Consider the following 22957-nt stretch of genomic DNA (forward strand, 5'->3'; position numbering starts at 1 on the left):
GGGAATGGGCTGCCTGCTGCAGTCTTCTTCCCTTTCCTCTATCCCTGGGCAGATATGACTGGCCTTTTGCTCGCTTGCCCTTATGGGGACGAAAGGACTGAGGCTGAAAAGACGGTGTCTTTTTCTGCTGAGATGTGACTTGGGGTAAAAAAGGTGGATTTTCCAGCTGTTGCCGTGGCCACCAGGTCCGATGGACCGACCCCAAATAACTCCTCCCCTTTATACGGCAATACTTCCATGTGCCGTTTGGAATCCGCATCACCTGACCACTGTTGTGTCCATAAACATCTTCTGGCAGATATGGACATCGCACTTACTCTTGATGCCAGAGTGCAAATATCCCTCTGTGCATCTCGCATATATAGAAATGCATCCTTTAAATGCTCTATAGTCAATAAAATACTGTCCCTGTCAAGGGTATCAATATTTTCAGTCAGGGAATCCGACTAAGCCACCCCAGCGCTGCACATCCAGGCTGAGGCGATCGCTGGTCGCAGTATAACACCAGTATGTGTGTATATACTTTTTAGGATATTTTCCAGCCTCCTATCAGCTGGCTCCTTGAGGGCGGCCGTATCTGGAGACGGTAACGCCACTTGTGATAAGCGTGTGAGCGCCTTCATTTAATTTATCTGATTCAGGAAAAACTACAGGTAGTTTTTTCACACCCCACATAATACCCTTTTTTGTGGTACTTGTAGTATCAGAAATATGTAACACCTCCTTCATTGCCCTTAACATGTAACGTGTGGCCCTAAAGGAAAATACGTTTGTTTCTTCACCGTCGACACTGGAGTCAGTGTCCGTGTCTGTGTCGACCGACTGAGGTAAATGGGCGTTTTAAAGCCCCTGACGGTGTTTGAGACGCCTGGACAGGTACTAATTTGTTTGCCGGCCGTCTCATGTTGTCAACCGACCTTGCAGCGTGTTGACATTATCACGTAATTCCCTAAATAAGCCATCCATTCCGGTGTCGACTCCCTAGAGAGTGACATCACCATTACAGGCAATTGCTCCGCCTCCTCACCAACATCGTCCTCATACATGTCGACACACACGTACCGACACACAGCACACACACACGGAATGCTTTTGGGGAGACAGAGGGAGAGTTTGCCAGCACACACCAAAACGCTATAATTATACAGGGACAACCTTTATATAAGTGTTTTCCCTTATAGCATCTTAATATATAATCATATCGCCAAATAAGTGCCCCCCCTCTCTGTTTTAACCCTGTTTCTGTAGTGCAGTGCAGGGGAGAGCCTGGGAGCCTTCCCTCCAGCAGTTCTGTGAGGGAAAATGGCGCTGTGTGCTGAGGAGAATAGGCCCCGCCCCCTTTTCGGCGGGCTTCTTCTCCCGTTTTTCTGACAACCTGGCAGGGGTTAAATACATCCATATAGCCCCAGAGGCTATATGTGATGTATTTTTAGCCAGTATAGGTACTTTCATTGCTGCCCAGGGCGCCCCCCCCAGCGCCCTGCACCCTCAGTGACCGTTGGTGTGAAGTGTGCTGAGAGCAATGGCGCACAGCTGCAGTGCTGTGCGCTACCTCATGAAGACTGAGAAGTCTTCAGCCGCCGATTTCTGGACCTCTTCTCTCTTCAGCATCTGCAAGGGGGTCAGCGGCGCGGCTCCGGTGACCCATCCAGGCTGTACCTGTGATCGTCCCTCTGGAGCTAGTGTCCAGTAGCCCTAAGAAGCCAATCCATCCTGCACGCAGGTGAGTTCACTTCTTCTCCCCTAAGTCCCTCGTTGCAGTGAGCCTGTTGCCAGCAGGACTCACTGAAAATAACAAACCTAATAAAACTTTTACTCTAAGCAGCTCTTTAGGAGAGCCACCTAGATTGCACCCTTCTCGGCCGGGCACAAAAACCTAACTGAGGCTTGGAGGAGGGTCATAGGGGGAGGAGCCAGTGCACACCACCTGATCCTAAAGCTTTTACTTTTGTGCCCTGTCTCCTGCGGAGCCGCTATTCCCCATGGTCCTGACGGAGTCCCCAGCATCCACTTAGGACGTCAGAGAAAATTCCAGTATTTTCCTTCATGCTATGACACCTCCCAAAACTGCCCTATACGAAGGGCACCTCTCTGCTGCACGGTGCCACACCTTTTGCCCAAAACTGTACAAGTTCGTAAAAGATTTGAACAACTAGCAATTGTTTGGAAGCAGTCCCAAGCCCTTTTGGAGGCATTATACAGGACAAGAAAATCATTCCATTTTCTGTAATCAAAATATCCTTATGACAGATCTTAAAAGGTATTAGCGACATCCAGAAAATTAGGACACCGATCACCTTACCTCCATAACTACGGACTTGAGTTGGATGCACACTACACGATTTGTCCCTAAATGATGCTAATGACTAGATTGATCCCACCCCACACAATACCAAAAATGGATAATGTACAGCAGACTGCACAAGAATCATTTTGTTTCGAAACTATCCTCTTAATCCCAAATTCTCTTGCTGGCAGACATTGGGCAGCTTCAGTACAAAGCGCACTTTTTGAATGACGGCAAAATGACAGTACCAAATTGGGAGCCAATTAGACAGGTTTTCGGACAGCCGTCAGACCCTCGTGCAGCATAAATACCAAGCAATTCTCAGGCCAACCTAATTTACATTTAGACACCTCTGGCTGCAAACCTAGTAAGAGTTTCTCCAACCATTCTCCACTACTAGCAAGACCAAAAAATAGGATTTTGGTACTTACCAGGTAAATCCTTTTCTTTGAATCCATAGGGGGCACTGGAGTACTCTTGGGATATGGACGGCTTCCGAAAGGAACAGGGCACTGAATATTCAAATTCAGTAACACTCCTCCCCTCCATACTCCGAGTACCTCAGTGTTTTTTACTGAGCCGAACAGGAACGATAGAGAGGTTGACAATGGAGAATTACCGATAACATAACGGACAACCATAAAGTTGACACATAACGTAACCGACAACTAAACAGTTGACACCATAACCGATAGAACTAGAAAATTTGAACCAGTCGGTGAAAATGTGTTACCATAAGATCCCCTGAGCTTACTACAACCCAGGTAAAACTGCTCTGGGTGGGCGTCCAGTGCCCCCTATGGATTCAAAGAAAATGATTTACCTGGTAAGTACCAAAATCCTATTTTCTTTTTCATCCACTAGGGGTCACTGGAGTACTCTTGGGACGTACCAAAGCTTCCCCCATGGGCGGGAGAGCTGTTTGACACCTGTAACACTAGGCGGCCAAAGCTAGATGCCGATGCCGCAAAACGTATCAAACTTGTAAAAGCGCACAAACGTGTGCACTGAAGACCATGTAGCCGCACGGCAAAGCTGCGTCGTAGAAGCTCCACGACCAGCTGCCCATGAAGTTCCCACAGAACGTGTGGAATGAGCTGTTACTGATGTATGCGGCTGTAACCTAGCATTAAGGCAAGCCTGACGAATGGTCAGTTTTATCCATCTGGATAAGGTCTGCTTAGAAACTGGCCAACCCATCTTGGCCGCATCATAGAAAACAACGTATCCGTCTTACGACCTGTAGACGTTCGGGATACATAAACGCGTAATGCGCGTACCACATCCAGAGTTCCAGAATGTGCTGTCAACACAGGAACTACTATTGGATGATTGATGTGAAAAGATGACACTACCTTTGGTAAGAAAGCGGGATTCGTTTGAAGTTCCGCTCTGTCATTATGAAACACCAAACACGGTGGCTTGCATGACAAAGAACCCAAATCTGAAACACGCCTTGTCGAAGCTAAGGCTAGAAGAAAAATTGTTTTCCAAGTGAGAAACTTTATATCCACTTGCTGTAAGGGTTCAAAATATGAAGACTGTAAGAAATCTAAAACCAGATTCAAGTTCCATGGCGCTGTAGGTGGAATGAATGGAGGCAGTACTCTGAGGACACCTTGTAGAAAAGTGTGTACAGACGGCAATAGAGCCAATGTCTTTGAAAATAAACTGACAACGCAGATACCTGCACCTTTAGTGTAGATAAATGCAGTCCTCCATCTAACCCGTCTGTAGAAATAACAAAAGACGGGATAACTTGAAAGATAATGTCGGAAACTCCCTAGCTTCACACCAACCTATATAGGCACTCCAAATTCTGTAATAATGAGCTGCCGTAACCGGCTTCCAAGCTCGTAACCTGGTTGGTATAACCGATACTGTAATGCCCACTTTTCTTAAGAGGGCGGTCTCAACAGCCACCCCGTCAAACGCAGCCGCGCTAAATCGGGGTAAAAGAACGGACCCTGTTGTAACAGGTCTCAACGTAGTAGGAGCGTCCAAGGATCGTATGCGAGTAGTCCGCGGAGATCCGAGAACCAAGCTCTCCGAGACCAATGCGGCATCACTAGTATGACTGTGACGGACTCTCTTTTGATCCGTTTTAGCAACTGAGAGAGCAGCGAAAAACGGTGGAAACAGATACACGAGGCTGTACGGCCACGCGATTGTGAGAGCATCCACCGCCACTGCCCTTGGATCTCTCGTTCTGGACACATACTGGGGCGTTTGTAATTGTGGCGAGATGCCATCAGGTCCACCTGAGGATAACCCCACCTGTGGACCAACCTTTGAAACACCTCTGGATTTAATGGCCATTCTCCTGGATGAAAATTCCGACGGCTGAGATAATCCGCCTCCCAGTTGTCCACTCCCGGAATGAACCCTGCCGACAATATCACCTGGTGGTATTTTGGCCAATTGAGGATTCGAGCTACTTCCCGCATTGCCATGCGGCTTCTCGTTCCTCCTTGTTTGTTGATGTATGCGACTGCCGTCGCGTTGTCTGACTGCACTTGGACAGTCTGAGAGGGAAGCATGTGTAATGCTTGTCGTAGTGCATTGTAAATAGTTCCAGTACATTTTTAGACAGCAATTTGTCGTGATCCGCCCAGAGACCCAGTCGCTGACAATTTTGAACTACAGCTCCCCAACCTCTGAGCCCCAGAGTAGAGACACCCTCGCCCTTGCCGACAACCTCACCCTGTGGGAAATATGCAGATGCGAGGCGACCACTATTGTTGAAATGGACGGGAGGGAAAACTTCCGAACTGAAGCGCTTCGAAAGCCACCACCATTGTTCCTAATAGGCGAATACACAAATGTACCGAGAGTGTGCGTGGCTTGAGCACTTATTGTACCAGATGAATAATCTGTACTTTCTGTTGTAGTAGGGAAAATTCTTTGATTTACCGTATCGAGAATCATACCTAGGAATTGAAGTAGTTGAGACGGAATTAGATGCGATTTCTTGAAATTGACACTCCAACCGGGGTGTATGTTTAGCAGCGCAAGTTGGAGGAGCATCTGTTGAGACGGAGCTTTCATGAGCAGATAGTCTAAGTACGGAACGATAGTCACTGCCAGGGATCTGAGATGAGCTATCACAGACATCACTCTGGTGAATACCCGAGGCGCTGACGAGAGGCCAAACGGTAGAGCCTGTGTGGCGTATTGCAAAACGCAAGAACCTCTGATGAGGTGACCAAATCGGAATGTGTAAGTACGCATCCTTGAAATCAAGCGCAATCATGCAATCTTGTAGCTTCAAATCTGCAAATACTGACCGCAGAAATTCCATCTTCAATCTGTAGTAAGTGACTTACTGATTGAGACTGACTGAGCCCTCCGAAATCGGTACCACAAACAGACGGGAATAATAACCCTGACCTTGTTGGTGTACCAGGCTGGAATTAAAAACTGCTGAATCCAGCAGAGACTGAATGGCAATCTGCCAAAACGCCTTCTTGTCGTCCGACAGAGACAGTCCAGTTTTGAAAAAACGCAGTGGCGGAAGACAGCTTTCTTTTAACACTAAATTGCGGATACATCCATCAGTGGATGTCTGGAATCCCGGCAAATGTAATGTCTGAAGGCGCGCTCCCACAATTGGAAATCCAATATGGCCTGGGAGCCCGTCAAGCCACTGGCTTGTTGATGATTTTAGCGCCCTGGTGTTGCAAGGCGTGGCTGTACCACAGCCTTGACAGGACTGAAGTATAAAGTGAACGCCGGACCAGAGTATTTCCGTCTTGGTACCGGTGGAGGCAATGGCAGGAAACTAGACTCTCCCCCCTCCGCCTTGGCCTGAGAAATGCCTTTGTCAATTTTAGGACCAAACAACTTCTGGCCACCGTATTCTTTTGACCTCTGACTCCGCTTGCCAAGAACGCAGCCAGAGAACCTGTCGTGCTGTAACTAGCGACGATGAAAGGCGAGAAGCGAGCTAACAGCCTGCAGCAGAAGCTGTACATAGCTACTCAGCAGCCTTCTCAGATTTGATTAACGATAAGTATAACGTGATCGTCATTGTTTCCATACAAAGAGCGCCTTAGTGACCCAAATCTATCTTACGTCTGAAGGGTCTTTATAAGGTCTGACACAGACGAATCCACCAATGGCGGATTCTCCAATGTAGATGTCACTGTGTGGAAACGGGTAAATAGAATTAAATTTGTGAGGTATAGATCCGGTTATTCGGTTATTTTGTGTTTCTACTAACATCTTATTAAGATATCCTAAATAAGAACCCCATTGCTCCTTAGTCTCTGTAAACTTCAGAGACTGACGCACTGGTCATTATCAATGTCTGGGCTGTCAAAAAAACGCACTTCTGACTGCTGGTCTAATGTGCCCTCCTCACCCTTATTTAGCGCCGTGAGGTTTGGCATAGAATTGTCAGACCGCAACATAGCAGAAACGGTTAAAGTATAAGATCAATTAAATTAATACCCTGTTACCCAAAGTGAAGTTGGACTTTTGCAACGGCTGAGACTCCTCCGTTAGATTTGGCGGTCTTCTCCGAGACTCGGATCTTGCCGCTCGTGTCGAACGGTGGCCAATTGTAATTGCAACCCAGCCATTACATTTGCGTAGCATAGGAATGAAACCGGGTTCCGGAGTGGAAACCTACAAAACATATGGAACATGTGGTAGATTCATGTACAGACATTGAAGTAAAACGCCTTTTGTAGTCTTTGCTGGTGCCGTACTCATTACGCAGACAGACCACACAATAAACAAAGACAGACACTTGCACGCTCAGTAAAAGTGTTACTTAAGGTGTGCAATATACATATATATATATATATGGCCGAAATGCATTCACTTGGCCAGCCTATATAAAACCTGAAGCAAAAATTCCCACTAACACCCCTGCGCCTCCGGTGGAGTAGTGTTGTAGGACAGGAACGTTCTGGAATTATAAACAGGAAGAAACAGGAAGCATGGTTAAAATGGCCCCCATGCCATGCTTACACTGATAATCCCAGATCAGGTTACAATACATGCCTCCTGTGTTAATATAGGCTCAATAGTCTATACAGTGATAATCACAGGTCAGGTTACAATACATCCTTCTATTGGTCAGGTTATTAATATAACCTATGAATGTGGCAGCCTGTCATGCAGCATATTATAAGTTTATCCTCCCTTGCAGCAGCGCTGCCTGTGGCTTGTCCCCCCCCTACCCCTGTGCTCCGTGTCTCAGCGGGGAGCAGGTGCCAGGAAGCTGACCTTGCAGGGAGGCATGAGGAGAGCGGCCGAGTGTTCGGCTGGCTGGAGCGGCGTGTAGCGGCTTCCGGCGGCGCTAGAGAGAGCGCTATGCTGCGGCGGTCTCCCTGGCTTTGAAGTCCGTACAGCGCGGACGGAGCGGCTGGGGCGGGCGCTGTATTAGCGGCGGGTGCGGGCGGCGGTAATAAAAACGGACCCCACACAGCGGGGCGGCAGCGCGCGCTGACCGCCCCGTCCCCCCCAGCATACCTTGTCTTGTAGGGAGGGCTGCAACGGGGCTTCTATCTGTAAGCTCCGTCCAGCTGTTCAGTTCAGGGCTGCGACGGGGCTTCTTCCTGTAAGCTCCGTCCAGCTCTCGTTCATGGCTGCGACGGGCTAGCTGATCACTCCTTCATGGCTGCGACGGGGCTTCTTTCTGTAAGCTCCGTCCAGCTCTTGCAGCAGTTCATGGCTGTGACGGGGCTTCTTTCTGTAAGCTCCGTCCTGCAGCAGGTAGTGAGCTGCGTGTGGCAGTGAGGGTGCTCTTTGTGAGGACAGACACGCCATGCGCTGCTCCGTGCAGCGGCACAATCCCGGACCCATGTTTTTAGTAGAAACTGGGAAGGCATGTGTCTTAAGTTGTAAAAAAAAAAAAAAAAAAAAATATTCACTAAGTGTGGCAGCGCCACACTAGCCCTGTTGCTCCGACGAGCACAGAAAAAACACTGGGGTACTCGGGGAGGAGTGTTACTGAATTTGAATATTCAGTGCCCTGTTCCTTTCGGAAGCCGTCCATATCCCAAGAGTACTCCAGTGACCCCTAGTGGATGAAAAAGAAACGAGTCTACAATGCATCTCAGCAAGATACCAGTTGCTTCATAGATAGACTTGAGACTGGACTTATTCATTAGGTAAAATTCTGTAATCTGTGTGTAATCGGAAACTTCCCCTTTGGTCAATGCCGTGCAAAGCAACTTTTCTAATTGCAGAGAAGGGGGAAAAAAAAAAAACGGTTTTGTTTCTTTTAGGTGACGTTTCCCTGACACCTTGTTGTCCTGGATGTATAGTGCCTGCTGAATCTCAGGCACTAAATCAAAGACCCTCTTGCTGTTTTTCAGAATAATCTTCAAAACACAAATAATCATCGATGTCTGCTTCTTCCACTACATCGCATTCTTCATGGAAGCATAATTCAGAATCCAACTCTTCCAATGTCAGACCAAGGCAGAACTGTAATATTCATGAGCAATCAGCAGGGGACATATAAGGCATAGTTCAATTGTTTTCTCACACCCGCAGCTCCCTTCTAAATGGATGGGTGATATTCAATTGTTGTTGCCGAGGGGCACGAGCGCCACAGGTGCGCATTAATTGTTGTGCCCAAATGCACATATATTAGCCATGTAAAGCGGCTAAACCCATGCAAACTACTCTGTGTGCTGCCCAAATGGTAGTTTGGGTTCCCAAAATTCTAGCATTGGGCGGATTTCTGCTCACCACCTCAGGAACATGCAAGCAGAAGTTATGAGCACCCAGCGGCAGGCACACACAACTGAATAGCTCTTAATCATTCAACACAGGAGTTGCAGCAGGGCAAAACAACCGAATTCTCCACACAGAATGATAAGGGGGTAAATAATTTGCAGACCAAGTGAATAAGCCCTTAAACACTACAACTGAAACGCAGTTATTTGGTAAACAAAACGCTGTTTATCACACAACATACACATCGTATTTCTTAACTCAAACATTTACACATAATCAAAATGAAAACATATAAAATCAATTTTTAAAGTAGATAACCACATTTGGTTTAATATGGAAGGTTTAAAGGAGGGTACACATGATGTGTGCTGAGCGAGTGGGTGGGGGTGGACACTCGCTTCACCCAGCGGTGAAGTAAGCAATCTACAGTCCGTGATAGTGACGCACAAGGCTGCGCATTGCTATCGGGCATACATACGGAGAGATGCGTGCTTCATTGCAATCTAGTCAGATTGCTTAGAATTTAAGCACACATCGCTACATGTGTACCTCCCATAACTCAAATCAGGAGGTAATACAGTTTTGGTAATAGTACTGCTCTCCAGTGGCAGCAGTCACCAACACACCCAGAAGTTTGTACCTACCAAAAAAAAAAAAAAAAAAAAAAGGGATTTTTGTTTACTTACCGTAAAATCTCTCTCTGATTCCATCTGGGGGACGCTGCGCCGTTACTTGTGGGTTAGAGGTGTGTGGTTGTGGAGTTTGGCACAGAACTATTAAGAACTGACCCCTCCCCCCTCTAACCCCTCCCATCTCCTTCCTGCCAAGCCAGCACCTCAGTTAACGTTTAGCCAAGCCAAAGGAGATAGACCAAAAAAATTTACTGGTTAAACCAGACAACCATATGGGAGGGATCGCAGCGTCCCCCAGATGGAATCAGAGAAAGATTTTACGGTAAGTAAACAAAAATCCCTATTTCTCTTTCATCCATCTGGGGGACGCTGCGCCGTTACTTGTGGGATTTCCCAAAGCAAGCTAATGAGAGGAGGGAGAAGTAGACGGCATAGCCGTCCGTAAAATTTGACGCCCAACAGAGGCAGTCTCCAAATTGAAAATATGAAAAACGGTAAACCCTTTTTGAAACGTATGCACAGGCGACCAAGTCGCCGCCCTACATAGCTGCTCAATAGATGCACTCCCGCGAGCAGCCCAAGAAGCTCCAACTCGAATGAGCTGGAATCGATTCAGAAACTGAAATATCAGAAAACTGTTTTTATGGCGAAATCACCCAACGAGCCACTGTGTTCTTGGAAGCCGGCCCATCTCGTTTGGGTGCATCAATTAAAAACTAACAATGCAGCCGTACGACAGACAGGATCCGGACAAGATAAATAAATCCGTAAGGCCCTAAGCATATCTAAGAGAGCCAAATGGGAATCCTCCCCGGAAGGAGAAGGAGTAAACGCTGGAAGGACAATGTCCTAATTTAGATGAAACGCTGACACAACTTTGTAAGGAAGGAAGGTTTTTGTTCGCAGAACCACCCGGCTATCATGAAACATCAACAAGGGTGGTCTGCAAGAAAGAGCTGTCAATGCAGATACTCGTCCTGCGGAGGCAATTGTCAATAGGAAGACAACTTTTGAACGTTAGATACTGCAATTTTACAGATTCCAAAGGTTCAAATGGAGAATACTGAAGAGCCGTAAAGACTAAGTTACAGTCCCAGGGAGGAACCAGAGGAACAAAAGGTGGCTGAATCCGAAGAACTCCCTGAAGGAACGTCTGAACTTCTGGAAAGATAGCCAGTCTCTTTTGAAAGAAAGAACCGATAAGTCAGAAACTTGACCCTTCAGTGAAGAAGTCTCAGACCCTTAGAGACCCTCCTGAAGGAAGTATAACAGACGAGGAACACGAAACAAATCCGGTGTTAAACCACGCTTTTCACACCAATCAATGTAAATACGCCACACTCTGTGGTAACTCTAGAAGTCACCGGTTTTCTAGCCTGAATTATCGTTTACACAACAAGACGAGAAAAAAAAACCCAAAAAAAAAACCTTTTCCCTTAAAATGTTGGGTTCAAGAACCAAACAGTCAAAGCCAGCCGACCCAACCTGGGTGGTGACCTGGTTCTTGAATCAGAAGATCCAGACTCAGAGGGAGTCGGAATGGTTCCTCGACGACCATATTGTGACGAAGAATGTACCACTGTCAGCGTGGCCAAGCTGAGGCCACCCAAATGATTGGGAGACCTTCTTTCTGAATGCGTTTAAGCAGACGTGGAATCAGTGGAAATGGTGGAAACACATATCCCAGTTGAAAGTGCCACGGTGCTGTCAGTGCATCGATTAGAATTGCTTGAGGGTCCTGAGTACGCGACCCGTAGAGAGGAAGATTATTATTGAGGCGAGACGCCATCAGATCTACATCAGGCAACCCCCACCGGGCTACTAGAGTCAGAAACACCTCCTGGTGAAACTCCCACTCTCCCGGATGCATCGTGTGACTGCTTAAGAAATCCGCTTCCCAGTTCTCGATTCCTGGAATATGAAGCGCGAATATGGCCAGGAACCAATGTTCCGCCCATGTGAGAGTCTGAGCGACTTCTTTCATTGCGGATCAGCTTCGAGTACCTCCTTCCTTGTTTATGTAAGCAACTGCCGTGGCGCTGTCGGACTGAATCCACACTGGATGACCCTGCACCATGGTTTGAATCCGAAGTAGTGTATACCGGATTGTCCTTAACTCCAAGATGCTGATCTGCAACTTTAACTCTTGACTGGTCCAGAGTCCCTGAAAGTGATGAGTCTGAAACACCGCCCCCCAACCTCTAAAGCCGGTGTTTGTGGTGACCATCACCCAAGACCAAATTGTGAACGGAACTACTTTGGTCAAATTGGATCTGTGAAATCCCCAGCGAAGCGACTGACGAGTCTGTACAGACACGCGGACCAACAGTAATTCGAGATGAGGCCCTGTCCGAGTCCAGCAGTTGAGAATCTGAGCCTGAAAGGGTCGAGTATGAAACGTGGCATATGGAACTGCCTTGAAGGTTGCCACCATCTTGTCTCACTTGCATGCATCGGAGAACCGAAACCACCGGTAAATGTAGCCGTGTTCGAATTCTGGACTGTATGTCCTGAATCTTGTCCTGAGGAAGAACCACTTTTCTGGTTGTTGGTGTCGAATAAAAGTCCCAGAAACATCATTTTCCGGGAAGGAAGCAAAGACGATTTCAGACAATATATTATTCATCCGAATGACCGCAGAGACTCCATAGCGAGACGCAAGTTCTGATGAAGAATCAACCCTGCCTTGAACAACAGATTACCCAAATACAGAATAATGCCGATTCCCTGCCTGAAACTGAAAATGTCAAGGCCGACAGCGAATCTCAGAAGAAATTGATGACCCGTCCAAATAGAAACAAGCAGATAGGCGTCTTATGTCCAATTAGGCCAAATATCCCCCTGTTTCCTTGGCGACAATAATCGAGAGGATGGATTCCATCTTGAACTTTTGGGTTGAACTGAACCGTCCAGTTTGTCCACGAGTAAAATCCCCGACCTCTCTGCCGAGCGGTACCTAGAAGAATTACTTCATTTCGTAAGAAAAATGGCTGTTGCATGATGAAGAGTTCGACGTCTGAAGGGACCATTTGAAAGATGAGTGATGAACACCCGATATGGGACTGGTTCCTCGTGATCTAACAAATATTCTCTGGATATGACCTCAGTCACCCACCGATCTGGTCTCGGCAGGAACCACCCTTCTTTGAACTGTAGTAACCGAGTCTCAACCGTCACTGACCCCTCCGGGGATCGTGAACCGTCATGCAGTAGGTTTGTTGGCAGGTTGACGTCTACCTCTGAATGCCTCCCTTCGTGGCTATCCCCTGTATATGAAAGGACCGAAACCTTGTAGAATTCGGTTTCGGAGGAGCAACTGGAAGAAAGGGGTTCCTTCTGTAGAATGTGAGATAATCTTCTTTGATTCCGACATAAAGAGAACTCACCTTCAAAGGGTACCGCCGACAAGGTCTGTTTGGAGTCAAAATCGGCATTCCAAACCCGAGACCAAAGAGACCGTCTTGTTGTCACGGTCAAGGCAGAAATTGAAGAGAGATTGTAGCGCAGCAGGATCAACCAAGGCCTCACCCACATAAGTAAGAGCCTTCTGAAATCTGTTCTGCTAATTGAATGGCTTCCGATGGATCGTCAGACTGCCTTCCAGAGATGACCTGTGCTAGTCAGTCATCCGCGGCCTTGAGGACCCAAGCGCCAGCTAAAAGTGGGTGAAGAGAAACACCTGATAAAGAAAACAGATTTAGGCATTGCTTCAATCTTCCTATCTGTAGGATCTTTCAACGTCACAGACTGTATAGAAGGAATAACCGTAGTTCCTGCTAAATTTGAAATGGGAACGTCTACCTTTTGGCCTGTTTCCCAAAATCTCATATCCTCCCTCTGTAAAAGGATATAGAAATTTTTATGTCCTAGGGGCTTGGAAACGAGAATCCGGCTTAAGTCAGGCTCCTTTAAAATATCCCTGTTATTAAGATGACGGATGGAGTCTATCAGCAATCTAACAGCTGAGCTAGTAGAAAAGTCATCTTCCCAGACCGAAATCTCGCCCCACTCTGGGTCTACTTCCCCATTTCATAAAAACTACACCTGAACATTGTTCTAGGTGCATGCAGACAGCACATGTGCTGTGTCAATCAGAACCTCCAATGGGAATTACTCCAACTCCTCCCCCAGAAAGTTATAGCGGGCAGCGGCTATGGCCGTTTTGTAGCAGAAGAACTGCCGGCAGAGTTTACAAACTTGTTTTGGGATTGAATTAAATCAGCAAGACATCTGCCCATATTTTGAGCCCACACCAGATATGTCTGGCCCAAGTAGACAGACTGATCCGCGGAACCTCCCTGTTGGATCACCACAGATGCACCAGAGCATGAAGCACAGAGGGTATCAGCATCCGCTTTACCCTTAGCTTGCCTTGACCCACATTGTAAGCAGGAAAACAACCACCGAGGATGTCTTTCCTCTTTGTAGATCCGTCTGACGTATTGACATAATTAAACTTTATTTTTTATTTTTTTTAAACTAATGCACTGCAAACGAACTATAAGCTCAGTAGAGTAATGAACAGTACTGTGTAATTTATATTGAAATTTTTTTTTACTGTGCAAAAATTAAATCTGTTAACTCTCATTAAAAGTGTAGAATAACACTATGCCCCCAAAGTATACTTGCTGTTAGGTGACCTTCAAACTGTGTGTGCTGCACAGCGCCCCTCGTACTGTCTCCGAAGAAGATGGCGCCCGGTGCTTTGCAGACGCTGGCCGGGAGGGCGCGCGAGGCAGTCCAGGGCGGGAATCCGTCCTTTTGAAGTAAGCGCCGCGTCCCCCTGCTATAGCCGGAAGCCTGCATCTCCTGCTCACTGCTACATCCAGCGGCTCTGATCGGGCAGTGGCTCCCGCACACCGCTATATACAGCGGCTGTGTTCGGGTAGCGGCTCCCGCGCACCACTACATACAGCGGCTGTGTGCGGGCAGTCTCTAGCGATCCCCCGGGGAGTGACTCACCACTCTCTTCCCCTTTCTCTCTTCAGTCAAAAAAACACATATATAGGAAGGATAGACCAATACTGTCAGAGACGGATTGGGTCTATCCTGTACCTCCTCACTGCCGACTTCTTAGGAACAGGAATCCAACCCCAGTGACCGAAGTGTGGTGGCCTCCAGCGGCAGAATAGAGTGGGAACTCTAGCTAACCCCACTCTAGTAGCACCTGTCACCTGTATACAGGGACTAGGCACTCCAAGTGATAAAATAATAAAATACCTAACTAAAATCTTCAGAGAAAAATCTGTCTGTACTCCACAGGCACAAAACTAAAACTGAGGTGCTGGCTGGGCAGGAAGGAGATGGGAGGGGTTAGAGGGGGGAGGAGTCAGTTCTTAATAGTTCTGTGCCAAACTCCACAACCACACACCTCTAACCCACAAGTAACGGCGCAGCGTCCCCCAGATGGATGAAAGAGAAAACCCAGTCGCGACTCAAAACTCAACCCTAACACAATAGCAAAACTGAATATAAAATATAGCATGACTTAACATTCTTCAATCATAGCTTCCAAAGGCCTCTTCCTTCCAATGAATCTACAATAGTTTTATATTTTCTTTAATTTAGCTTGCTTTGCTGCTTCTTGTAATAGTGGACAATCTAGCTAATACTGCATGCTATTCTTACCCCCATAAGGCAGCGGCACATATTGGCATATGCAACAGAGAAGTTTGGCTCTGAGATGGCCTTTTCAAATATCAGGTCAATGACGCCCTTCAACCGATCCTCTGTGTCTATGGCTAAGTCTGTGACTTGCTTCATCAGTTGCTGGAACATCTGCGGGGTTAGCTTGTTGAGGATACTACGCACTCTGCGGAACAACTCCTGTAGAGAGAAATGACAGTTAGTACAGCTTTGTATCTTTTTAATAAAAATGCATTTTACAGACCGTTGTACATTGAGGGTAAACAATTCGTATTGGGAGATTTACTGGTGCTCCCAGATAAATGGCTGCACCTGGGGAAGTCTGAGGGGTATATGGTATATAATTGGGGGACTGAGTGGTATGTATGGAAGTCTATAAGGTATTTATGACATCAAGAAAATGTGGGACATTACTGGGGGGAAAGAGCATTTTAGGATATATGTAGAATGGCTACAAAGGTATTTTTGCTTTTTTATTTTGGAGATTTACTTTGTGAGGGTTAGAGTACTGTGCATGAGGCCCTTGCTGAATATCAGGCTGATTTATTGACCTCTCTGGAACAATACGACAATGTAATAGAAAATAAGGTAAACTAGGATTTTAATTAACTACCGGTAAATCCATTTCTCGTAGTCCCTAAGGGATATTGGGGAATGTAGTACCATAGGCTATAGACGGGGGTCCAAAGAAGCCAGTGCACTTTAAATTTATTCAACTGGGTATGCTGGCTCCTCCGCACTGAGGCGGGCGCCCAAAATCCCTTAAGGACTACGAGAAAAGGATTTACCGGTAGGTAATTAAAATCCTATTTTCTCTAGCATCCATAAGGGATATTAGGGAATCTAGTATGATGGGCACATCCCAAACCTTCCAGAACGGGCGGGAATGTGCGGAGACTGCTGCAGCACCACCTGCCCAAACTGGGTACCCTCTTCAGCCAGGGTTTCAAACTGATAGAACTTCACAAAAAAAAGTGTTCTTCCCCGATAAGGTAGCAGCTCGGCAAAGTTATAAGGCTGAGACTCTATGGGCAGCTGCCCAGGAAGAACCCACTGATGTCGTAGAGTGGGCCTTCAGAGACTGAGGAACAGGTAAGGCTGCCGACACATAGGCCTGTTGAATAGTAAGCCTAACCCAACGAGCAATGGACTGCTTTGAAGCAGGACAACCCCTTTTTCTGTGCATCAGAGCACGAACAAAGAATCCGTCTTTCTGATCCGAGCCACTCTCTTGACATAGATTTTCAAAGCTCGCACAGCATCCAATGCCTCCGGTGGAGCAGAAGCGACAGAACTGGACGGAATCACAATAGGCTGATTCAAGTGAGACACAAACTGCTGCTTAGTTCGGAGCTATGCTCTGTTCTCGTAAAAAAAGACAAAGTATGAACTTTTACATGACAAGAACCCAATTCTGAGACACGTCAAGCAGAAGCCAGGGCCAGTAACATCACCGTTTTCCACGTGAGGTACTTTTCTTCCACCGACATCAGAGGTTCAAACCAGGACTGCAGAAATTTCAACACTACATTAAGATCCCAGGGTGCCGTAGGCGGCACAAAAGGAGGTTGGATGTGGAGTACCCCTTGCAAGAAGGTCTGAACTTCTGGCAACACTGCCAAATTCTTCTGGAAGAAAACGGAGAGGGCTGAAATCTGGACCTTAATGGAACCCAGACGTAAGCCTTTATCCACACCAGCCTGCAGGAAACATAAGAAACGTCCCAAGTGAAACTCAGCAGGCGGATACGTGCACTCCTTGCACCAAGAGACATATCTCCTCCAGATAGGATAGTGTTTTGACATCAACGGTTTTCTTGCCTGAACCATGGTAGCAATAACCTTTTTGGAAAGGCCCTTGTGAGCTAGGACGTTCCGCTCAAGCTCCATGCCGTCAAACGAAGTTGCCGTAAGTCCGGGTAGACGAACGGTCCTTGTTGAAGAAGATCGCTTCTTAGTGGCAGAGGCCAAGGTTCTTCGACGGATATGTTCAGAAGATCTGCGTGCCACGCCCTCAGAGGCCAATCAAGTATTGCCTGGACTCTGATTCCTGATTCGTTCTAGCACCCTTGGGAGCAACGGAATCGGAGGAAACAGGCAGACCAGCCGGTAAGACCAAGGCGACGCCCGTGCATCCACTGCCCTCGCGAGCAATACCAGGGAAGTTTCTTGTTGAGACAATAAGCCTTCATGTCTATCTGCGGGCAGCCCCACCGGTTGATGACCTGCTGGAACACCTGCTGGTGGAGACCCCACTCCCCCGGGTGTAGATCATGACGACTCACGAAGTCCGCTTCCCAGAAGTCCACACCCGGAATGAAGATTGCTGACAGATCTTGCATTTCTTTCCGCCCAGAGGAGTATCGGACATCTCTCGCATGCAGGTTCTGCTTTTTGTCCCTCTTTGTCCATTGATAAATGCCACTGCCGTGGCGTTCTCCGACTGTACCTGGATCGCGTGAACCCTGAGCAGAGAAGAGGCCTGAAGCAGAGCATTGTAGATAGCCCGAAGTTCCACAATGTTGATCGGAAGGAGGCTTTCGTGGGCTGACCACCTGCCCTGGAGCTGCGCCCCTTGGAAGACAGCTCCCCATCCCCCTAAACTCCGGCCGTCCAGTAGGTTTGAGGGGAGGGAAATCCTGGCCTGGGTTGAAAAGCCTTATCATCTGGTGCATCTGTAGATGTGATCTGGACCACTTGCTCAGGAGATCAAACTGAAATATTCTGGCATGGAACCTCCCATACTGGATCGCCTCGTATGAGGTGACCATCTTTCCCATTAATCTTATGCAAAGATAGATGGACACTCGAGTAGGTCGGAGCACCACGCGGACCATCTCCTGAAGTGTTCTCGCCTTGTCCTCTGGTAGGAACACCTTCTGGGCCACAGTATCCAGCAACATCCCCAGGAACCGCTGAGTCAGCTCCAGGTGGAACTTCTGTAAGTTGAGGATCCATCCATGGTGTGACAAAAGTTGGATAGTGCGGTTGATATGGAACAATAAAAGTGCCCTGGATCTTGCCTTTATCAGAAGATCATCCAGGTAAGGAACAACCATTGACCCCCTGGGCCCGGAATTGGAACATCACCTCCGCCATCACCTTCGTGAATACCCTCTGAGCTGTGGACAGCCCAAAGAGCAGTGTCTGGAATTGGAAGTTATCGTCCAGCAGGGCAAACCGCAAGTACGCCTGATGAGATGGCCAAATCGGAATATGGGAGGTATGCATCCTTGATATCCAAGGAGACCATGAAATCCTGTTCTTCCAGGCACGCAATCACTGCTCGCAGGGATTCCATTTTGAACTTGAACACGTTCAAGAAAGGATTCAAGGATTTTAGATTCATAAATGGGTCTTACCAAACCGTCCGGTTTCAGCACCACAAACAGGTTGAAGTAAAACCACTTGCCGCGCTGCGGTATTGGTACTGGAACAAGGACGTGGGACTGGACCAACTTTTGGATGGCCTGTTGCAAAGTAATTTGCATACCCTCCAAAGCTGGCAAGCTTGATTTGAAAAATCGTTGGGGAGGAGCACTCTCGAACTCCAGCTTGTAGCCCTGAGAAATGAGATTTCTGACCCAGGTATGCTGGCAGGAAGTCTCCCAGACGTGACTGAGGTGATGCAGTCGAGCTCCCACCTCAAGATCCCCTCAGGGTGGATGGGCACAGTCATGCCGAGGCCTTAGCGGAAGCAGAATTGGTGGTCTGTTCCTGAAAGCTGGTACTTGCAGTCTTTCTGGACTTACCTCTGGTGCCTCTAGACGCACTGGAGGAACCTCTGGCCTTAGATCAAAATCTGTCAGACCGAAAGGACTGGACAGACTGCCCCGGGTAGGAGCGTCTCGCTGGCGGGGCCCCACGGGGGAGAAAATAAGAATTTACTCACCGGTAATTCTATTTCTCGTAGTCTGTAGTGGATGCTGGGGACTCCGTAAGGACCATGGGGAATAGACGGGCTCCGCAGGAGACTGGGCACTCTAAAAGAAAGATTAGGTAGTATCTGGTGTGCACTGGCTCCTCCCTCTATGCCCCTCCTCCAGACCTCAGTTAGGGAAACTGTGCCCGGAAGAGCTGACACTACAAGGAAAGGATTTGGAATCCAGGGTAAGACTCATACCAGCCACACCAATCACACCGTATAACTTGTGATAACCATACCCAGTTAACAGTATGAACAACAACTGAGCCTCAATCAACGGATGGCTCATAACAATAACCCTTTAGTAAGCAATAACTATATACACGTATTGCAGAAGAAGTCCTCACTTGGGACGGGCGCCCAGCATCCACTACGGACTACGAGAAATAGAATTACCGGTGAGTAAATTCTTATTTTCTCTGACGTCCTAGTGGATGCTGGGGACTCCGTAAGGACCATGGGCATTATACCAAAGCTCCCAAACGGGCGGGAGAGTGCGGACGACTCTGCAGCACCGAATGAGCAAACTCAAGGTCCTCAGCAGCCAGGGTGTCAAACTTGTAGAACTTAGCAAATGTGTTTGAACCCGACCAAGTAGCAGCTCGGCAAAGCTGTAAAGCCGAGACCCCTCGGGCAGCTGCCCAAGAAGAGCCCACCTTCCTTGTGGAATGGGCTTTTACTGATTTTGGATGCGGCAATCCAGCCGCAGAGTGAGCCAGCTGAATCGTGCTACAGATCCAGCGAGCAATAGTCTGCTTCGAAGCAGGAGCGCCAACCTTGTTGGCTGCATACAGAATAAACAGCGAGTCAGACTTTCTGACTCCCGCCGTTCTGGAAACATAAATTTTCAAAGCCCGGACTACGTCAGCAACTTGGAATCCTCCAAGTCCCTAGTAGCCGCAGGCACCACAATAGGTTGGTTCAAATGAAACGATGATACCACCTTAGGGAGAAATTGGGGATGAGTCCTCAATTCTGCCCTGTCCATATGGAAGATCAGATAGGGGCTTTTACATGACAAAGCCGCCAATTCTGACACACGCCTAGCCGAAGCTAAGGCCAATAGCATGACCACTTTCCATGTGAGATATTTTAGCTCCACGGTCTTAAGTGGCTCAAACCAGTGGGATTTCAGGAAATCCAACACAACGTTAAGATCCCAAGGTGCCACTGGTGGCACAAAAGGAGGCTGAATATGCAGCACTCCCTTTACAAACGTCTGAACCTCAGGCAGTGAAGCCAGTTCTTTTTGAAAGAAAATGGATAGGGCCGAGATCTGAACCTTTATGGACCCTAATTTGAGGCCCATAGTCACACCTGACTGTAGGAAATGCAGAAAACGACCCAACTGGAAGTCCTCTGTAGGGGCCTTCCTGGCCTCACACCAAGCAACATATTTCCGCCATATGCGGTGATAATGCTTTGCCGTCACATCCTTCCTAGCTCTTATCAGCGTAGGAATAACTTCATCCGGTATACCCTTTTCCGCTAGGATCCGGCGTTCAACCGCCATGCCGTCAAACGCAGCCGCGGTAAGTCTTGGAACAGACAGGGCCCCTGCTGCAACAGGTCCTGTCTGAGAGGCAGAGGCCATGGGTCCTCTGTGACCATCTCTTGAAGTTCTGGGTACCAAGTCCTTCTTGGCCAATCCGGAACAATGAGCATCGTTCTCACTCCTCTTTTTCTTACTATTCTCAGTACCTTGTGTATGAGAAGAAGAGGAGGAAACACATATACCGACTGGAACACCCACGGAGTTACCAGTGCGTCCACAGCTATCGCCTGAGGGTCCCTTGACCTGGCGCAATATTTTTTTAGCTTTTTGTTTAGGCGGGACGCCATCATGTCCACCTGTGGCCGTTCCCACCGATTTGCAATCTGCTCGAAGACTTCTTGATGAAGTCCCCACTCTCCCGGGTGGAGGTCGTGCCTGCTGAGGAAGTCTGCTTCCCAGTTGTCCACTCCCGGACAGTGCTTGTACGTGATTCTCCGCCCAACGAAGAATCCTTGTGGCTTCCGACATTGCCACCCTGCTTCTTGTGCCGCCCTGTCGGTTTACATGGGCGACTGCCGTGATGTTGTCTGACTGAATCAGTACTGGTTGGTCTCGAAGCAGGGGCTCCGCTTGACTCAGGGCGTTGTATATGGCCCTTAATTCCAGTATGTTTATGTGCAGATGAGTCTCCTGACTTGACCACAGCCCCTGGAAGTTTCTTCCCTGAGTGACTACCCCCCATCCGCGGAGGCTTGCATCCGTGGTCACCAGGACCCAGTCCTGTATGCCGAACCTGCGGCCCTCGAGAAGATGAGCACTCTGCAGCCACCACAGAAGAGACACCCTGGCCCTCGGGGACAGGGCGATCAGCCGATGCATCTGAAGATGCGATCCGGACCACTTGTCCAACAGATCCCACTGAAAGCATACTTGCCTACTTGACCCTCTCCATGAGGGAGAAAATGCTCTGTTCCTGGACTTTCCTGGTAATGTATGATTGCCATCACCTGTGGTGAGCTAGTTAATTGATACGAAAGGTGTTTCACCACAGGTGATGGCAATCATACATTACCAGGAAGGTCCAGGAACAGAGCATTTTCTCCCTCATGGAGAGGGTCTGGTAGGCAAGTATGACTGAAAGATCCTGGCATGGAACCTGCCGAAAGGAATGGCTTCGTATGACGCTACCATCTTTCCCAGGACTCGCGTGCAGTGATGCACAGACACCTGCTTTGGTTTCAGGAGATCCCTGACCATGGTCACTAACTCCTGAGCCTTCTCCTCCGGGAGAAATACCTTCTTCTGTTCTGTGTCCAGAATCATGCCCAGGAAGGGCAGACGCGTCGTAGGAATCAGCTGCGACTTTGGAATATTCAGAATCCAGCCGTGCCGTAGCAACACTTCCTGAGAGTGCGCTACGCTGACCAACAACTGCTCTCTGGACCTCGCCTTTATGAGGAGATCGTCCAAGTACGGGATAACTAACTCCTTGCTTCCGGAGAAGTACCATCATCTCCGCCATTACCTTGGTAAAGACTCTCGGTGCCGTGGATAGACCAAACGGCAACGTCTGGAATTGGTAATGACCATAAAATCCCCCTCTTCCAGGCTGGCAATGACCGCTCTGAGCGATTCTATTTTGAACTTGAACTTTTTCATGTAAATGTTCAAGGATTTTAAATTTAGAATGGGTCTTACCGAACCGTCCGGTTTCGGTACCACAAACAGTGTGGAATAGTAACCCCTTCCCTGCTGAAGGGGGGGGGTACCATTATCACTTGCTGGAGGTACAGCTTGTGAATAGCCGTCAGGACTATCTCCCTCCCCGTGGGAGAAGCTGGCAAGGCGGATTTTAGGTAACGGTGAGGGGGCGTCACTTCGAATTCCAGCTTGTATCCCCGAGATACAATTTGTATAGCCCAAGGATCCACTTGTGAGCAAACCCACTGGTTGCAGAAATTTCAGAGACGCGCCCCCACCGCTCCTGGCTCCGCCTGTGGAGCCCCAGCGTCATGCGGTGGACTTAGTGGAAGCAGGGGAGGACTTTTGTTCCCGAGAACTGGCTGCATGGTGCAGCTTCTTTCCTCTACCCCTGCCTCTGGCAAGAAAGGATGCACCTCTGACTCTCTTGCTTTTTTGAGAACGAAAAGACTGCATTTGGTAATACAGTGCTTTCTTAGGCTGTGAGGAAACCTGTGGCAAGAAAGTCGACTTTCCAGCTGTCGCTGTGGATACGAGGTCCGAGAGACCGTCCCCAAACAATTCCTCACCCTTATA

General features: G+C 48.1%; 1 protein-coding gene across 10 annotated transcripts in view; it reads right to left on the reverse strand.

The window, feature by feature from the left end:
- EIF4G1 (eukaryotic translation initiation factor 4 gamma 1) overlaps nucleotides 1-22957 on the reverse strand; it is a 214652-nt gene that overhangs the window by 36795 nt on the left and 154900 nt on the right. For all 10 annotated transcript variants that reach the window (XM_063916617.1, XM_063916616.1, XM_063916615.1 and 7 more), the window contains one exon: nucleotides 15244-15441. In XM_063916617.1, the coding sequence (XP_063772687.1) occupies nucleotides 15244-15441 (198 nt within the window). The remainder of the gene's footprint in view (nucleotides 1-15243; nucleotides 15442-22957) is intronic.

The sequence above is a fragment of the Pseudophryne corroboree genome, chromosome 4 (genome assembly GCF_028390025.1).
Source record: "Pseudophryne corroboree isolate aPseCor3 chromosome 4, aPseCor3.hap2, whole genome shotgun sequence".
Lineage (NCBI taxonomy): Eukaryota > Metazoa > Chordata > Amphibia > Anura > Myobatrachidae > Pseudophryne > Pseudophryne corroboree.